Source organism: Pyrus communis, chromosome 10 (assembly GCF_963583255.1).
Source record: "Pyrus communis chromosome 10, drPyrComm1.1, whole genome shotgun sequence".
NCBI lineage: Eukaryota > Viridiplantae > Streptophyta > Magnoliopsida > Rosales > Rosaceae > Pyrus > Pyrus communis.
In genome coordinates, this window is record NC_084812.1 from 21,804,317 (window position 1) to 21,819,936 (window position 15,620).

The 15,620-nt window shown below is 35.6% G+C and overlaps 1 protein-coding gene across 1 annotated transcript; it reads right to left on the minus strand.

Moving 5' to 3' along the window:
• Positions 1 to 1,464: 1,464 nt before the first annotated feature.
• On the minus strand, positions 1,465 to 6,034 carry LOC137748223 (RING-H2 finger protein ATL8-like). The gene is made up of 3 exons (XM_068488335.1): positions 5,415 to 6,034; positions 4,436 to 4,533; positions 1,465 to 2,809 (listed from the first exon to the last, which is right to left on the minus strand). Exons 1-3 carry the CDS (start codon positions 5,571 to 5,573, stop codon positions 2,386 to 2,388), a joined length of 681 nt encoding a protein of 226 aa, XP_068344436.1. The 5' UTR covers positions 5,574 to 6,034; the 3' UTR covers positions 1,465 to 2,385.
• Between the last annotated feature and the right edge of the window lie 9,586 nt (positions 6,035 to 15,620).

Here is a 15,620-nt window from a genome sequence, read left to right on the forward strand (position 1 = left end):
GTCAACATTTTATATTATTTTTCTAATAGAGATAATAAGATAAAAATAAATAGTAATATAAAATGTTAACGTGACTTAACCATGATCATACAAACAGAAGGTACGGGAGGACATCGAAACTAAGAAGGCAGACAATCCTTGTCCATACGGACCACCATAATGTCAATATGTCTGCATCGTGGCATTCATAAGCCGAATAATTTGGTTCCCTTTTCATGTGAATACTTATGTGTCGATATTGCATCTTGGAAAAGCTGCCCTGAGTCATTATTTGTACATCGTATCCTAAGAGAGATTTAATGTATCCAACATTCAAAAATGCATTTTCGTTCTATTTATATTACAACATGCAATACGTAAGTTCTATTTATATTATAACACGTAATATATACAATTTTTGTATGGAAAGATTTCTCGCATTGTAGGTATACGCTTTGCACCATCATACTCTAAAGTACACTACCATGACCATCTATACAAGTAACACTTTCAGCAGTCTTAAATGTAATGAAATTGTTGCTTGCTTCTTATTTATTTGTACACTGATCTCACAATTATATAAATGGTAGTGTTAGAGAGACTAAATTTATAGACAAAATTTTTAAAACTAAAAGACATGGAAATTAACGATCAATTTATTATTTAAGCGTTGATAAACGTACTCATTCCTATTGATGATATATCATTTAGTTTCCAAATTTTATCTGTAAACTTAATCTCCTTAACATTACTTTTTTTTTTTTTATATATAAATAATAGGGAACTGTTGTCTGCCATTCAATAAAATCATATTGAACTCATCTTTAGAAGAGAAAAAAGAATAATGAGTGTCAACGCTACATATAGAAAGAGGCTTGACTTTATATAGGCCATTAAATTGTTGTCTCGTGGCAGTTTAAATAGTCGGGGTCTCTTTTGAGTTTTCAAGATCATGCCAACAAAGAAAATATTTCACTTTATAAGTTATTTCACCTCATCTTTACTTGTAAGTAAATGGAAGGTTTAACGTTTAACTATTGTGGATGGTGAGTTTAATATCATATTATTATGAAGGGTAATACTTGAGATATCAAATTTTTTAACCGAAATGATGTGTTACTAATAAGAAACAAACACGTTAATCAACACTTAATTATTACCACCCCCACCTGTCCTCCACCACCGCTATTGCCTCTGCACCACCGGTCCACCACCATAATCACACACGAACATCGCCACTATCATCACCACCACACCCTGCCGTTGTATGCAGAGTGGTGATAACTTTCTTTGACCACCACCACCTTAACAATGACCATTTTCATTGCTTTCACCACATTACTCCGACCACCGTTTCCAACACCACTGCCACCATCAGCCCCACTGGTCATATTGTGTGATGTAGAAACAACTACAAGAGCATGACTGTCAGTGTCTGTTGCTTGGTGTACTTACTAGTTACGAAACTCAACCGATATTGCCGGCTGATACAAAACATAAATTTTCTTTTTCCAAAATTCAATGTCATACATTACACGCACAAACATTTACAGCACTAGATAACTCTCTGTGCCAATGCTTTTTGCCAACTACTAACAAACACTCTACTTGCAAATTTTACTATTCCGATGTGTCACACGACTGTAGAAAAGCTATATTGGATTCGGGTTGAACAAAATCAATAGAGTAGTAATTTTCACAATCCCGTCTTCTTCTTCTACATTCTCTCATTTGTCGCTTGATTCTTCTTGGGTGTGCTCAATCCAATGGCGAGAAAATAAAATTAGGAACGTAGACGCTAAGCGCAGTGCGCAATGGTTTTTTGGAGCATTTTCCAATCACATAAAGCCTAAAGTTGACACAAAGAGTGATTAAAAGTGTTTATCCATGCGCCTAAGGTTCTATGTTCCAACCCTCTCCCCTAATATCGCTTGTATTAAAAAGGGCGTAAAGTTGAATTCGAGATCAAGTTTTGGGTCTAAATCATTAGCTTAATCCCATTTTACCCCTTCCCAAGCTTCATCAATTCCCCATATAAAAGGGGAGAGTGCTCAAACAGATTCCTTCTCTCCATTTCCATGGCAATGAGTTGACAGTAAGGGCATACATGTGAAATACATAACCTCCAGCAAGCAACCTTTATCTGCTACTACTTAAAGAACTGATCTAACAAAACTGCCCAAGACCAGCCACCCGAACAACGAAACAAAAGCAAGTGAATCAAAACGAAAAGTAAAATCACTTTTCGATTATATATACAGCAAGCAGAAGAGCCAACAACCGACTTCCTAAGAGAAGGTAACAATGCTATTTTTACTTCCAAACTTTTACGACATACCCATTCTCAATCGCTGCCCGATCAGAGGTATTAGTGGATGTATCCTGAATTCAAAGGTACCAATGTGCCTACGGATTTGATGGGCTTTCTACATGCTTATTTGCCAAGTCCTTAGAAATCTGATTACTCTCAGTTAAGGGGGAGCTATTCTCCCTGGCATCCGTTGCATCACCCTCTGATGCCGCATGATCTTCTTGAATGGGGTCCATACCATGGTTTTCATGAGTTCTTGATGCGCGACTATTCAAGAGATAGCGATAAGAATGGGTATTGAAGGACTCTGTACCGTAATGAGACCGAATAGCCGAACTGAACAAGGGTTGCATGCGGCGTTTTCTCTCAGGAAACTCGCGCAATGATATTCTACAAACAGGACATGTGGAATGCTGCTGAAGCCATATGTCTATACAGGTCACATGGAAGGAGTGCTCACAATAGGGGAGGATCCGCAATACATCATCACCATGGTATTCTGCGAGGCAAACAGTGCATCTGCAAAATAAAAGAAAAATGAAATTTCATTAGAAAAATGCAAGGATTAAGAGATAACATGTTTGACCATATTGATTGAAATTGAAATTGTTGTAAAGTGCCAAGAGTATAGGTGAACATAACAAAAATATTCATTTGATTCTCATTGCTTTTTCTCTTTTCTTTTAACCACTAAAGCAACAGAGAATAAGAGAAAAATTCTGAAACACGTTATTGAGTATTCAGATACCAGACTAAACGTTTACTGTATGTTCTTCATTGGAATGTCACTCAAATTGCAAACTTGACCTCAGTAAAGAGAGAAACAGCAGGCTTGACTAGGTCAAAAAGAGAACCTTCACATATTGCCGGAACATTGAAATGAAAGGATTAAGGAACCAAAAACCTTAAAACATTTCGGGATATGCAATAACCAACAAAGTACAAAAAATGGGAAGAGAAATGATTCAGGATAGCAGGATACTGGCTCAGACTCAAAGAACTATTATGTGGTCGATTTACATTGTCAGGCATTAACAAGGATAACTTTTACTGCAGAAGAACACTGCATTTTCCAGATTTTTTAAAACTTACAAAATAAGAGAGCTCCAAAAGAACTGGGAAATGTTATATAGCCCTCTAAATATGCCTACATTGCATCATAACGACAATACTGCACTTTTTAAGAAATATATGAATAGTAACATTTGATATCAGAAATCACAAGGGTGGCAATAGCTCTAAGAGCACGTGAAGATAGAAATACTTACATTGATCAATTACTTCTTAAAATAATTTTGGGAACACTAAATAAGTAGCCACTGGCTTTTAGAAACATAAGAAAATGATCTATGATTACACACTGAATACAGCTGAGGATGAATCAGAGGCTATACAAGATTGAAGTGGACAAGTACCTAGCGTAAACTTCATTCTTATATACATTCACTGACCTTCCAAGCCCTTCCAAGCTCAAGGACATATTAACCTCTCTCAAACTACAGTGTCTTTTACGAGAAAATTAAACATCACAGACAGAAATTCTAAAATTCTCCATAAACAAATGTTAACCAATGTATCACATCCCACAGTCCAGAACAAATCTAAAATTCTCCATGAGAAAAACAGGGTATGTGGCATCATGGAAGTCTATTGAACATTAAAATGCTGTATTATGTAACCGGAAAAAAGAGAATAAAAGAGGCGTGCTTCTAAGAAACATTATCATCATTTAGGTATGGAAAGAGGAGATTAGCATCTCAAACTAAACATTATCAGTATTAGCCAAAGTACTTGATATTTGCAACTCCCAAAGGTCCAAAAGTTTTACAAGTTAGAATTGGTCAATTCTACAGTATCTCCCAACGAGAAACTTTAGAACGAACACTGGAAATCCTTCCCTCTACCCCTTTCCCTGGTATTTTCAAATTCCAATACTAAACAAATTATAAGACATATGGTTGAGAATCTGAATTGGAATAGTTACCTATACCAAATATTATGGAAAATTGAAATAATGCACTCAAGTCCAAAATAGTGAAAAATCATCATATATCTCGCAAACATTGCATATTACAATCATTCAAATGATAAAAAATGCAAACAGCAATTAAAGTGAGGTATGGAAGAATTAAAGAAATAACATACTGAGCATCTTCTGCTGCTGAAAAAAATGCATCACTGTACTTCTTTGTTGGAAACTTGGCTACTACTACAGGTTCAACGCCATGCAATCCCCGCTCCAGCTGTATACAAATTAAGTGAAAACCATTTAAATTCATGATCAAAGATACGTATTCCACATAAGCTCGTATTATAAAAAGAAAGAAAATTGGAATATATATATATATATATATATAGGTCTAATAAATCAACAACCTGTTTGTATATATTTTATGTGATTCACCAGAATAAGTAAAGAGATATACAAAGACCAAAAGATATATTAAATAGTCTAAATGGTACACTAACTACCAATTCAAAATGACAAATTAAACTCAGGAAGTCACAAAAGAAAGTTGAAAATAAATATTATGCATAAAACTACGAGAAAATTTGGTCCCTGAACTTGTCACAACATGGAGCAATAGTCCTTTTGAGTAACAACTTAAGAGATTAAAGGGGAAAATAAGGAGTTCTAATGGAGTTATCCAAAAGGACCATTGCTGCACACTATGACAAGTTCTTTACCAAATTACCAACAGTCACTGACTTTTAGTTCAGGAACCAAAGCTTGAACTAGACTAAAGTCTGGGGGCCATTGCTCCAAATCTCTCTAAACTAAAATCCAAGAACCTTGTTCAATGTAGAAAATGATAAGAACTACATATTATGACAAAACGCACAATAACTAAATAAGGACATAATTACTGAAAGAGTTATGACAAAACGCACAATAACTAAATAAGGACATAATTACTGAAAGAGTAAGATCTAAGTACAGTGAAACCATTGACAGTCGTGCCAAGAAATTTTTCCTTCATTTCCAATGAAAAATGGAAAATTCCCAGATTCTATTTTATCCTAACAAGATTAAAATCAAAGCCAATTACTGATAAACGAACAATCCATTCATCCATTCCAGAAAACAAATCAAAAGTAAAGAACTGAAAAGGATGAAACATACAATACTGAGATCGGATCTGGAAGCTATCGGGAAGGAGCGTCTAGAAACATTGAGGTGAATCCTCGCACAGACAAGCCTGGTGCACACGAACACGATGAACATGGTGCTCACCGCGAACCCAATCACCGTCATCACCAGGTTTATCCCTGAAGATATCATGACTCTGTATTTGGGATTTCCAATTTACCCAAATTCACAACAAGCTCAAAATTTATTCAGAAAAAATCAAGACCCGTCAGTCACTCTCACACACACTGCACTGAATTGGGTAAGATTTTCCACTGAGGTAGTGGAAATTCTGAGATATGGGTTTTGTATTGCTGGTGTTGCAGGTTCTAGTGCTGCTGTTGCTTCTGGGATTGAGCCAATTGTCATGGACAGGACAGCTCAAAGATTAGTTGTTGTGTGGCAGTGAAGAGAGGGGGGAGAAGAGGACTGCTTCAGTGTAGGAGGGAAGAAGGCAGGACTGGATAAGGAGAAAGCCATGGAGGGATTGAGCAGAGCCAGGGACTGAGGAAGCCCATGTAACTGGAATCACACAAAATAAGAGGGATATGATGTACTCGAGGAAGGAGGGATTTGCTCAGATCCAAAGGAAAATCCAGGTTTTGGGTGTTGGGTTAAGATTGGATACTGACTTCAGTCACTAAACAGTGTTGACCGTACAGCAATTAAAATCTAATTAAACATTTTTTTTAATTACAAATATAGAGATAAGTATATTTTATGTCAAAAAATCCACATATGTAAAATAAAAGACATCACTAATGCTTTTGAACCAATATGCTAATTTCTATGTTACATGAGATGGAATAGTAATAGAGGAAGTTGTTGTGAAATTTGACAACACTTTCTAATCTATTTTTAGTAATTAATAAATGCTTTTCATAATTTTTATTTTTTTTATTCTTATATTTTTAAAAAATACTAACAATAACTGATAAAAGTAAATAATGTGCAAGTGACCCTTTACCACAGTGGTGAAAATGTGTTAAGCTCTTGCATGACGACGTAGGTTAAAATCTCGTCAGTTGCTAATCTAACATTTAATCTATTAAAATCTATCGTTTGACCAAAAAAAAAGAAAGTAAAAAAAGTAATAAATAATGGTTTAAATCCAACATATCTGTTGGATAACCAAATTTAAAATAAAAAAATATTAATGTGACACATAAGTGTGACAACCCGTTTCAAATTTTAAGTTTTTATTTTATTTTAAAAGCGTGAATTTACGAAAATGCCATAGAGACAAAGATTTTGACTTATGTTGACCATCGTCTAGAGAGACGTATGACTTATTCTTTTAACATATTCTCGTAGTACTCGTGGATGTGAACGCATAGGCAAAAGCCGTTTGCGAGTCCGGATTATAAGGGTTTAGTTATGGACGTTTGAAAATGACTATTTAAAATTTAGTTATAAATTATTTGAATTTCCCACCTTGTGGGAAAGTGGCCAATCTGATTTTAGGCACAAGTAGGAAAGAACCAATTAAATTAGAGGGAGAGGGTGAGACCCAATCAGAAATAGAAAGAAGAAAAAAAAAAAAAAAAAATCTCAGCTTTCCCGTGGGTTTTTCCAACTCGCGACCACCCATTTTCCAAGGTTGATTCCGGCCAACTCCGGTGGATTTTTTCGACGCCACCACCACCATCTTGAAGCTCTCATTCCCCTCTACAAAACCCACCCAAGAACCACCTTGATTAACCACGGTATGTGGCGGTTTGAGGCCACGAAAGTTGGCGGTTCTCACGGTGCTCACGGTGCTCCGGGCACCCTTTTTGATTTTCCGGCAAATCGGCAAAGTGATGGCCGATGCCACCACTTGGGCTTTGTAGCCCATGATCCCAGGAGCAAAACCCAACTAACCTTGACCCAGTTGGACCACTGTAGAAGACGAATCGACATCGGGAAGTTTTAGGCACCCGCCGGCTTTGTGGGCAAAATTGACCATCTTCCGTCCACTTTTGGACTTTGTGTCAGGTATGAAAGTTGCTCCATTCACTGAGATCTTCATTTTTGTGAAGTTTGAGAATTTTTGGAAATAGTTGGATTTTCCGGCGAGTCGGGGCGGCCGACCGCCACCCGCGGCGGGGCGTGGCCAGTGGGCTGCCAATGCTATTTTTAGGCTATGTCGAATGTCTTGAATTCAGTTTTGTTATTTGAATGACGTAGGTTGATCATTGGAACCTAAATTTGTTACGATACGTTACTTGATAAAAATGTGAATCGACGATCCGACTGTTGGATCGTCACCAAAAGTGGATACATTATATTACGTAATATTTAAAGATCATAGGAATTTATGGATCGGGAATCCGATGTACGGATCTTCCTGAATCGGATTTGTAAGTTAATAAAATAAATGTTCACGACCACTTGTTTTAGGCAATTGGCGGAGATCCGACCGTTGGATCGTAATGAAATTTTAATATGTTGTTCTAGAAACATATTGTGGATCGTTGGGAGTTACGGATTGAAAATCTGATATGCGGATCTTCCGGGTCGAGTTATACAGGGTTGTAGACCCTACCGTCGATCTTTGATCGACTGTTGACATGTGGTCAATGAGTCTCAAACTATTTTAGAGTGCCCTTGAGGTTGTGTTTTATGTGAATTACGTATTCTACGGATAAGAATTCTGAGATGTGATTTGATAATTGGTCACATGGACCAATCATTCAGGATGCCTCGATGCGTGCGCTAGAGAATCATAGCGTGGACTCCAGGTGAGTGCATCTTTTCCTTTTTATCGTACATATTATTGAGAGTTCTATCGACACTTTTAAATTGATTAGGTATATTACTTTCATATATAATTATTATGAATGCTTGAAGTATTATATGAACTACGAATGGTTTGATCCCTATTTAGGGTACGTAGGCAGTCTAACGAGACGTTAGATGCAGCCATAATATATTTGAGACAAAAGCCTTATTTGGGAAATTGAGTAATGCGAACGAAATTGGTAAAGGCAAGTTTTAGTTTTGTGAATTAGTTAGTTAATTAGTGTTAATTGGGTTGTCATGGATAATTATCCCTGAAAATAAGTAGTTCGGGAGTAGGGCGTTATTGATTGTACATTTCACACCGTATTGTTTATAATTGAAAATGCTACAACATGGTTGAGTATTAGATTGCATCATGGTATATCTATATGTATACTACTTGCATATAATTATTGGGAATGCTTTCAAGTGCAAAGGTGAACGCAGGACACCCAGGTAAGCTTCAGGTGAGTACATGTTGATGTTAGTGATGGTAGTGAGTACGATTGTGTTGAGATATAGTATAGCTCATAAACCTGCACCCCGGTGTTAGTGCTCCCGCCCGTGGCCAAGGCACAGTCCTTCACGTGATGTTCACCTCCCGCACCTTACGCTCACCTTGGATCCAAGGTAGGTGCACAGTCATGTGTACAGATCACTTTAGGTGGTTCCAACTCGTAGGTGACCCGCGATTATTCGCACAGTCTTCACGCGATCGTAGCACTTGAGCGTATTTATTTACACCCAATCATGTCGTACATACTACTTTAGGTGGTTCCGACTCGTGTGCAGGTATACTTTGAGCTATTGGTTAGCCATGATTAATGAGATATGGATAAGTCGTACATGTCACTATAGGTGACTCCGACTTATATGTTAGCCATGATTGATGAGATATGGATAAGTCGTACAGGTCACTATAGGTGACTCCGACTTATATGCTAGCCATGATTGATGAGATATGGATAAGTTGTACATGTCATTTTAGATGACTCTGACTGACATATCATTTTGTATTGATTAAGTTCATTTGGCCTACTTATTAATGCATGGTGGAGTTGATGGCAAGCCGTGGTTTTGGTCATTTCTGAGTATGGTTTGGATATATGTATATATGTTGTACTGTCCTATAGAAAACGATAAGGGAATTACAGTGAGGGGTTATTACTGTTTGAAAGGTAATAGTTTTGGGAAACTTGGTTTTACAGCTTACTCACACTTTCTGTTTTGTACCCCTTCAGGTTTTAACTGCTGAGTTCGTATCGACGAGGATATATATAGCTAATCTTAGTTTTGGTGGCTACTTTTAAGGGTATGATTCTTATCCACACTACTGTACTTTACTTATGCTCTGACATCGCGTGTGAAATGGGTTCGCTCCCATTCGTAGCGCACTCTGGTATTTAGACACTTTTAGTTTCAAATTTATGCACATTTTGTACACTATCACACTTTATGGCTTCGTCACCTTCCAGGTGTCGGCCAACACAGCTCGATTTGGGGTCCTAGTGGACATTCCAAGTCGAGGTGTGTCATAAGCCTTCAAATTTAAATTTTATGTTTAAAATTTGAAATCTCCTTGGAGATGGTCTAAGGAGACTATCTTAAAAGTGGGACTCTCTAGCGCCTCATGTCATCTTTAAAGAAAATGTCAAATTTTAGATGGAATGGCACTGTGCATATTTGCCGTAAAAAATTCAACCAAAATATTATTTGCTGACTGAATTTGTAAACTCTGTAATTAGGAGCAAATTTAACATCAATGCCAATTTTTTTTAATTCATTTTAATGGTAGGTCTCTTATTCCACTAACATTTCAACTAATACAAATTTTTTTTCAATATTTTTTTAATAATTACAACCTTTTAAAGCTCTGTTTAAATAAGAAAATAACATTTGACAATTTGGTTGGAGAAGCATGAAATTTGAAATAGGACTTCAAATTGCCAAATCAGTCATCAATTGTAATTTGATTCTTATAATTTGACATTTTCTTTGGAGATGGTTTCTCTTTAAATTATATTTTGCAAATGTTGATAAACGTGTTTATATTCTATTAGCGACGCATCACATGATTTATAAATTTGATATAAAAAGTTAGTTTACAACATCTCTTTATTTATTTAGAATAACCATATTTACACTGATTTTCAAATAGAGCTGCACGATTTTAATTTTCTCACACTACATTCTTATAATATGAAATCATAACAATTTATGTTTTTGAGTTGTTTAACTTTCTGAACCCTTGTAAAAGTGAGGAGTGACCATTATGCTACTTGTTTTTTAATTGACATGAAATTCACACTTACACCACGTCAAACTTTGATTTCTTTGAAACAACAATAGTCTCACAATTAGGCAGCCTAGAAACGGGTTCACATCACATCTACCAAAATTAATTAACGAATTAACTAACTTAATTAATCTTTGTTAACGTAGTCAATTAATCAACTAAATTAAGCTCATGCTTCAAATTTATTGGTGTACAATCTATTATATTTTATTCTAAGCCAAAAAATAATCTATTACTATTTTATAATTACTAGCACTTTACATGACTAACTATTTCGTAAACCTTTAAGTTTAAGATTATTGGCAACTGAGATCATTTCTAATAGAAAAGGTTAAAGGTCTAAAAGTCAAATGAACATAAAAAGTTTTGTGACGAGTATGATGATGCCGAAATCAACCAAGTCCGTATCCAAGCTATTCAGCCAAAATTGGAGATACCGTTCTCATGGGTGGCAAACAACTTACTGAACCCCAAGCTATTCATATCTGTGTGTATTTGAAGGTACTACAAATCAATACCAAGTGATAGGTATGTTGTATTCGGAATCACTTTTGCCCCGTTATTAAACACAAGAAAAATTAATGAAAAGAGTTTGAAAACTTTGAGTTTTAACTACAATGACAAAATAAAGGGTAAAGTGAATAGTATTATGATTGACTTTTTAGTGTAAAAATATGATTTTTTGTTAAAGTGAACAGTACCGAAAGTTTTTCATTAAAGTTCCCTGGCGAAGGGAGGCATGAGTCTTCCATTGTCAACTTTGAAAGGCATTTTACTGTATAGAAGTGTACAGAAAGATTAATTGTCAATATATATTTACCATTCTCTATAGATTTTCTAGGTGTTTTTTCTTTTTCATCTTGGCTTGTGCATTTTAGATGCGGGGGGCGCTTCGGTAAAGAGACCAACATGAGGTCAGGCATGACCAAAACACAAGGGGTTTTATATTTTTGTGAGAGTTCAGATCACAGTGGCCCTTCACAAGTTTTTTTCCTTAGATTCAATCAAAAACTTACAAATAGGCAGGTTAAAATAACCAAATGTTTTGTAAGTGACAAATATTGATGCCACTAAAAAATCCGAATCAGTTTATTATTCATACAATGTCTCATCTATAAAAAATTATTCTTACAATGTGAATGTGACATTATTGTGAATGTGGCGTCATCCAACACATTAATAAAATATGAGATCATTTATTTATCGAACTGAATTAAAACAAATAGTTGATATCAATAAAAATATTATTCATATATAGCTGGAAGAGGTCTCTACCATTCGAGAGGCATTGGAGGAGTGCAGCAGACATGGTTTGTCAAACATTATCATTGAGTCTGATGCCTGTGAAGTTATTAGAATGATGATAAGGAAGGAGATCGGTGTTTATGCGGAGGTGGAAAGCATAGCGCATGACATTTGGGCTGTTACAAATGATGTGGGGAGGACTGCTTCGTTCAAGTTTGTTCGTTAAGAAGGCAACCGAGCGACACATTATGTTGCAGCGTTTATTCAAAAAATTGGAGGTTCTTTTAGATGGGATTGTATTGGTTCGGAGTTCCTTTTTAACATTTTGGCTCAAGATGTAAACATTTTAATTTAATCCTTGAATTATCAACTCAGTGAAAATTAGATCCCTAAATTTTTTTTTTCTTCAGAAAAATCAGTCCTTAAGTTATAAAAATCTGCCAATTACTTCCCTAATATTATATTCAAAGCTAATATATTCAATTTTCCATTAATTTAAATCACATTACTTGCATATGATACACATTGGAGGGTAGATTAGTAGTTTTTCATAAAGAAATAGTATATGGAGTCAACTTTGGAGGGTAAGTTGGTAGTTTTGCGTAAGAAATAGTGTAAGTTAACTTTAGAGGGTAAATTAGACGTTAGATTCACAATCTATATGAAATTTTAAGGGCTTATAGGCAAGGAAATAACGGTATTACACTCGAAAGTATGTCAAGTGACTTAAGTTAATGAAAAATTGGATGAAATAACTTTGAATATAATAGTAGAGATGAAATTAGCAATTTTTAATGAATTTAGGGACTTATTTTATCCAAAAAATAATAATTCAGGAACCTAATTTTCACTAAAATGATAGTTTAGGTCCAAATTTAAGTCACGGCTAAAATAATTTAAAAAAATTATTTAACTCAAAATTCAACCAAAAATTCTATAAATACATATGTATTTGTTCAAATATCCACACAAAACTCATTTTTCTCCTGCAATTCTTCCAATTTTTCTTTCTACCATTTCTTCTCATTTTCAAATTTTTCAAGATGGCAAAAGAGCCTGATAGAGGTCATAATTGGACATTTGACGAAGATATTGCTTTATGTTTGGTATGGATTTCTGTTAGCGAAGATGGTGTCGTCGACACGAATCAAAATAGAAAGGCTTTGTGGGGTAAAATCGTCGATAAGTTCCATGAAAACTCCAACGTCAATTGAAGGGAAGCTGGTGGTGTTTATGATTGGTGGAAGATTATCAACAAAGTGTGCACTTTGTGGAAGGGAAGCTTGGAGAGAGTCACAGTTGACATGCCTACTGGAAGGGGGCCCCCAGAAATTGTGAGTTTCTTTGTTGATATTTTATTTGTCATGTACATAATAGTATTTTTTGCAACCAATTGGTTTTATGTATTTGTTGCATAGGGTGACAAAGCAATGATAATTTACAAGACAAGAACTACACCAAAAAATCAAGCTTTTAAGTTGCGTCATGCTTGGAACATCCTCCTCAAGGATTGTCTGAGGTGGAGAACCGATGCGGACCAACAATGGAGAAGATTATTTCATAGTGAAGCCCCACCCCCCTCAATGATGTCAATGAAGGTGTGAATGTTGCTGACAATGAAGGTGTCGAACAAATGACCCCAACTTCTTCTTTTGCAAGGCTACTGGGTAGCGATAAGCAAAAGGAAGCAAAGAGAAAAGGGAAGTCCCAAGATCCAATAAGTGCACAACTTGCTAGCGGATTGGCAAGAATGAACGAAAATCATATCTCTCGGCAAGAAGAATCGGTCCAAATGCGTTTGGCCATGAAGGAAGAAGGGGATAGGGAGCAAGAAAGGTTTGAAATTAATTTGATGATGAAGGACCTCGACAAATATACTCCATAGAGGAAGAAATATTTGCGTGGTAAGTAAAAGGACATTTTACGAAAGAATGCCACAAGGAGTATATTTCAAGATGATGATTCATCTCAAGACTATCACCCAAGTCCATCACCAAGTCCAGATGGGGGATATCATTATTAACTTTATGTAGTTTATAAGTTTTCGATTGTATTAAGTTTATGTGGTTTATCATGATTTTCATGTATTGATTTAGTGATTTTTCAAAATTTATCGGAATTTAAATATTTTTAGATTAAAATGTTCATAAAATTAATTTAGGATAATCTATATAATTTTTTTTTAAAAGTTAATTTAAAAAAAAATTTGCCTAAATTCATTCTTTAATAATATCGGGCTAAAATTTTAGGCTAGAAGGATTGGAGTAGAAAAGTTGTTTCTAGGCTAAAACCTAAATTTCTGGGCTAAATATTTTTAGATTTTAGGTCAGGATTGGAGATGGTCTTAGTAGGGGAATCCGAACGCAAGACCTCATATGCATATGTGAATGAACTGAGCTACAATCCATTTGCTCATTATTGATTATCCTTATCTGTACAAATTAAAGAATATCCTATCAAAATGTCAAAAATATTCACCAAAAATACAAAACCGTTGACAATTTCTTTTTTGGTGCCTTCCTAGTTCCTACCTGTTTCCCCAATACGGTATCTGGAATCACCAGATCATTTGGCAGTTTTACGACCTGGGCCACCTTGTTCAACACCATCATCTATATCAATAGTCTTCACCTTGAATCGCTTGAGCCTAAGTTTCGATTCGCCTCCTTTGAAATCCCATGGTGAACCAACGCTCAGACTCCATTGCATAGTTCGAACTAGTTTGGTTTCACTTGAGCTAATACCACATGTAATTTTTTCAGAACCGCCTCAAGAAACTTATCGTGACCTCCCGGAAATACTTTCTGGAATAGTTCCAGCCTTCAGAAATAAAGTTCTCTAAAGAACTCTACCAACGCTAGCAGCCTCGGATCAACAGACCTTCCAACTTTGGATTGGAATCTGTAGTAATTGTCACCTATATCGCTAACATTTCTCCGAAGTAGGCCCCTTTCGAACAGCGACATATCGTTCTTCGTGCTCGGAAATGAAGTGCTTGTGCGCTCGATGGCTCGGTACTGTAGCAATATCATCTACTTGTGGATACCCTTCTGGCCTCTCCATGGATATAACTGTTGGGGGAAAAAACTAGAGTACACAACTCTAACACAAGTGTTGGAGAGACAACATAAGTAAACAAATTACTTGTATAACACACACAAAATATTACAACACACAAACTCTCAATGACACTCTTTGAAGCTATGACACTCACTCTTTCTAGAGACACACTCTAGATCACTCACACTCCTACAAGACTATTCTTGCTTCTCGCTCTCACTTGGTTGCCTACTACTTCTTCTTCTTGCTTGGTTTATTGATGATACAAATGGGGTGGATGCCTTCTCCTTTTATATGCATGGATGGAAACTTCAAGAAGCATGGACACATCATGCTAGAGATATTTAGATAATTCCACTAACTTCCTAAGCTAGAATTATCTACACTAATCTTGCATGTTGGTGGAATTCTCACCATTGTTCTAGACTCTTCTACCAACTTAAGAAATAACATTCTAGTCCTTTCTATAAATGACTACTTTAACTTGGATAATCTAGCTAACCAACTTTAGTGAATGTTCTAGAATTCTTTATTCTAGATTTGTGTAGGTCTTTCAATGAGATGAGGTTGATTTCTTTAACAATAACAACCGGTCGTTGTGTGTTTATATATATATATATATATATATATATATATATATATATATATAGACACACAAGAGAATGGGATTGAATGCTTTTATGTATTAGGGTTTCTGCACTTTTTGAACAACAAACTAATTGATCTCAATGTTCTTTGGGAAGGGTTTTGGATGGTTTTCCTATATATATAGTTAGGTTTTTGTTGGAGCAATATTAGAAAATATGCAAAATAACACAAGAATTCCAATGATAATA

Coding starts and splice junctions, on each gene's coding strand:
- LOC137748223 (XM_068488335.1), bottom strand. CDS start 5,573: ATGATATCTTCAGGGATAAACCTGGTGATGACGGTGATTGGGTTCGCG. Junction 4,534..5,414: donor CCAGATCCGATCTCAGTATT/GTATGTTTCATC, acceptor ATTTGTATACAG/CTGGAGCGGGGATTGCATGG. Junction 2,810..4,435: donor TCAGCAGCAGAAGATGCTCA/GTATGTTATTTC, acceptor TTTATTTTGCAG/ATGCACTGTTTGCCTCGCAG.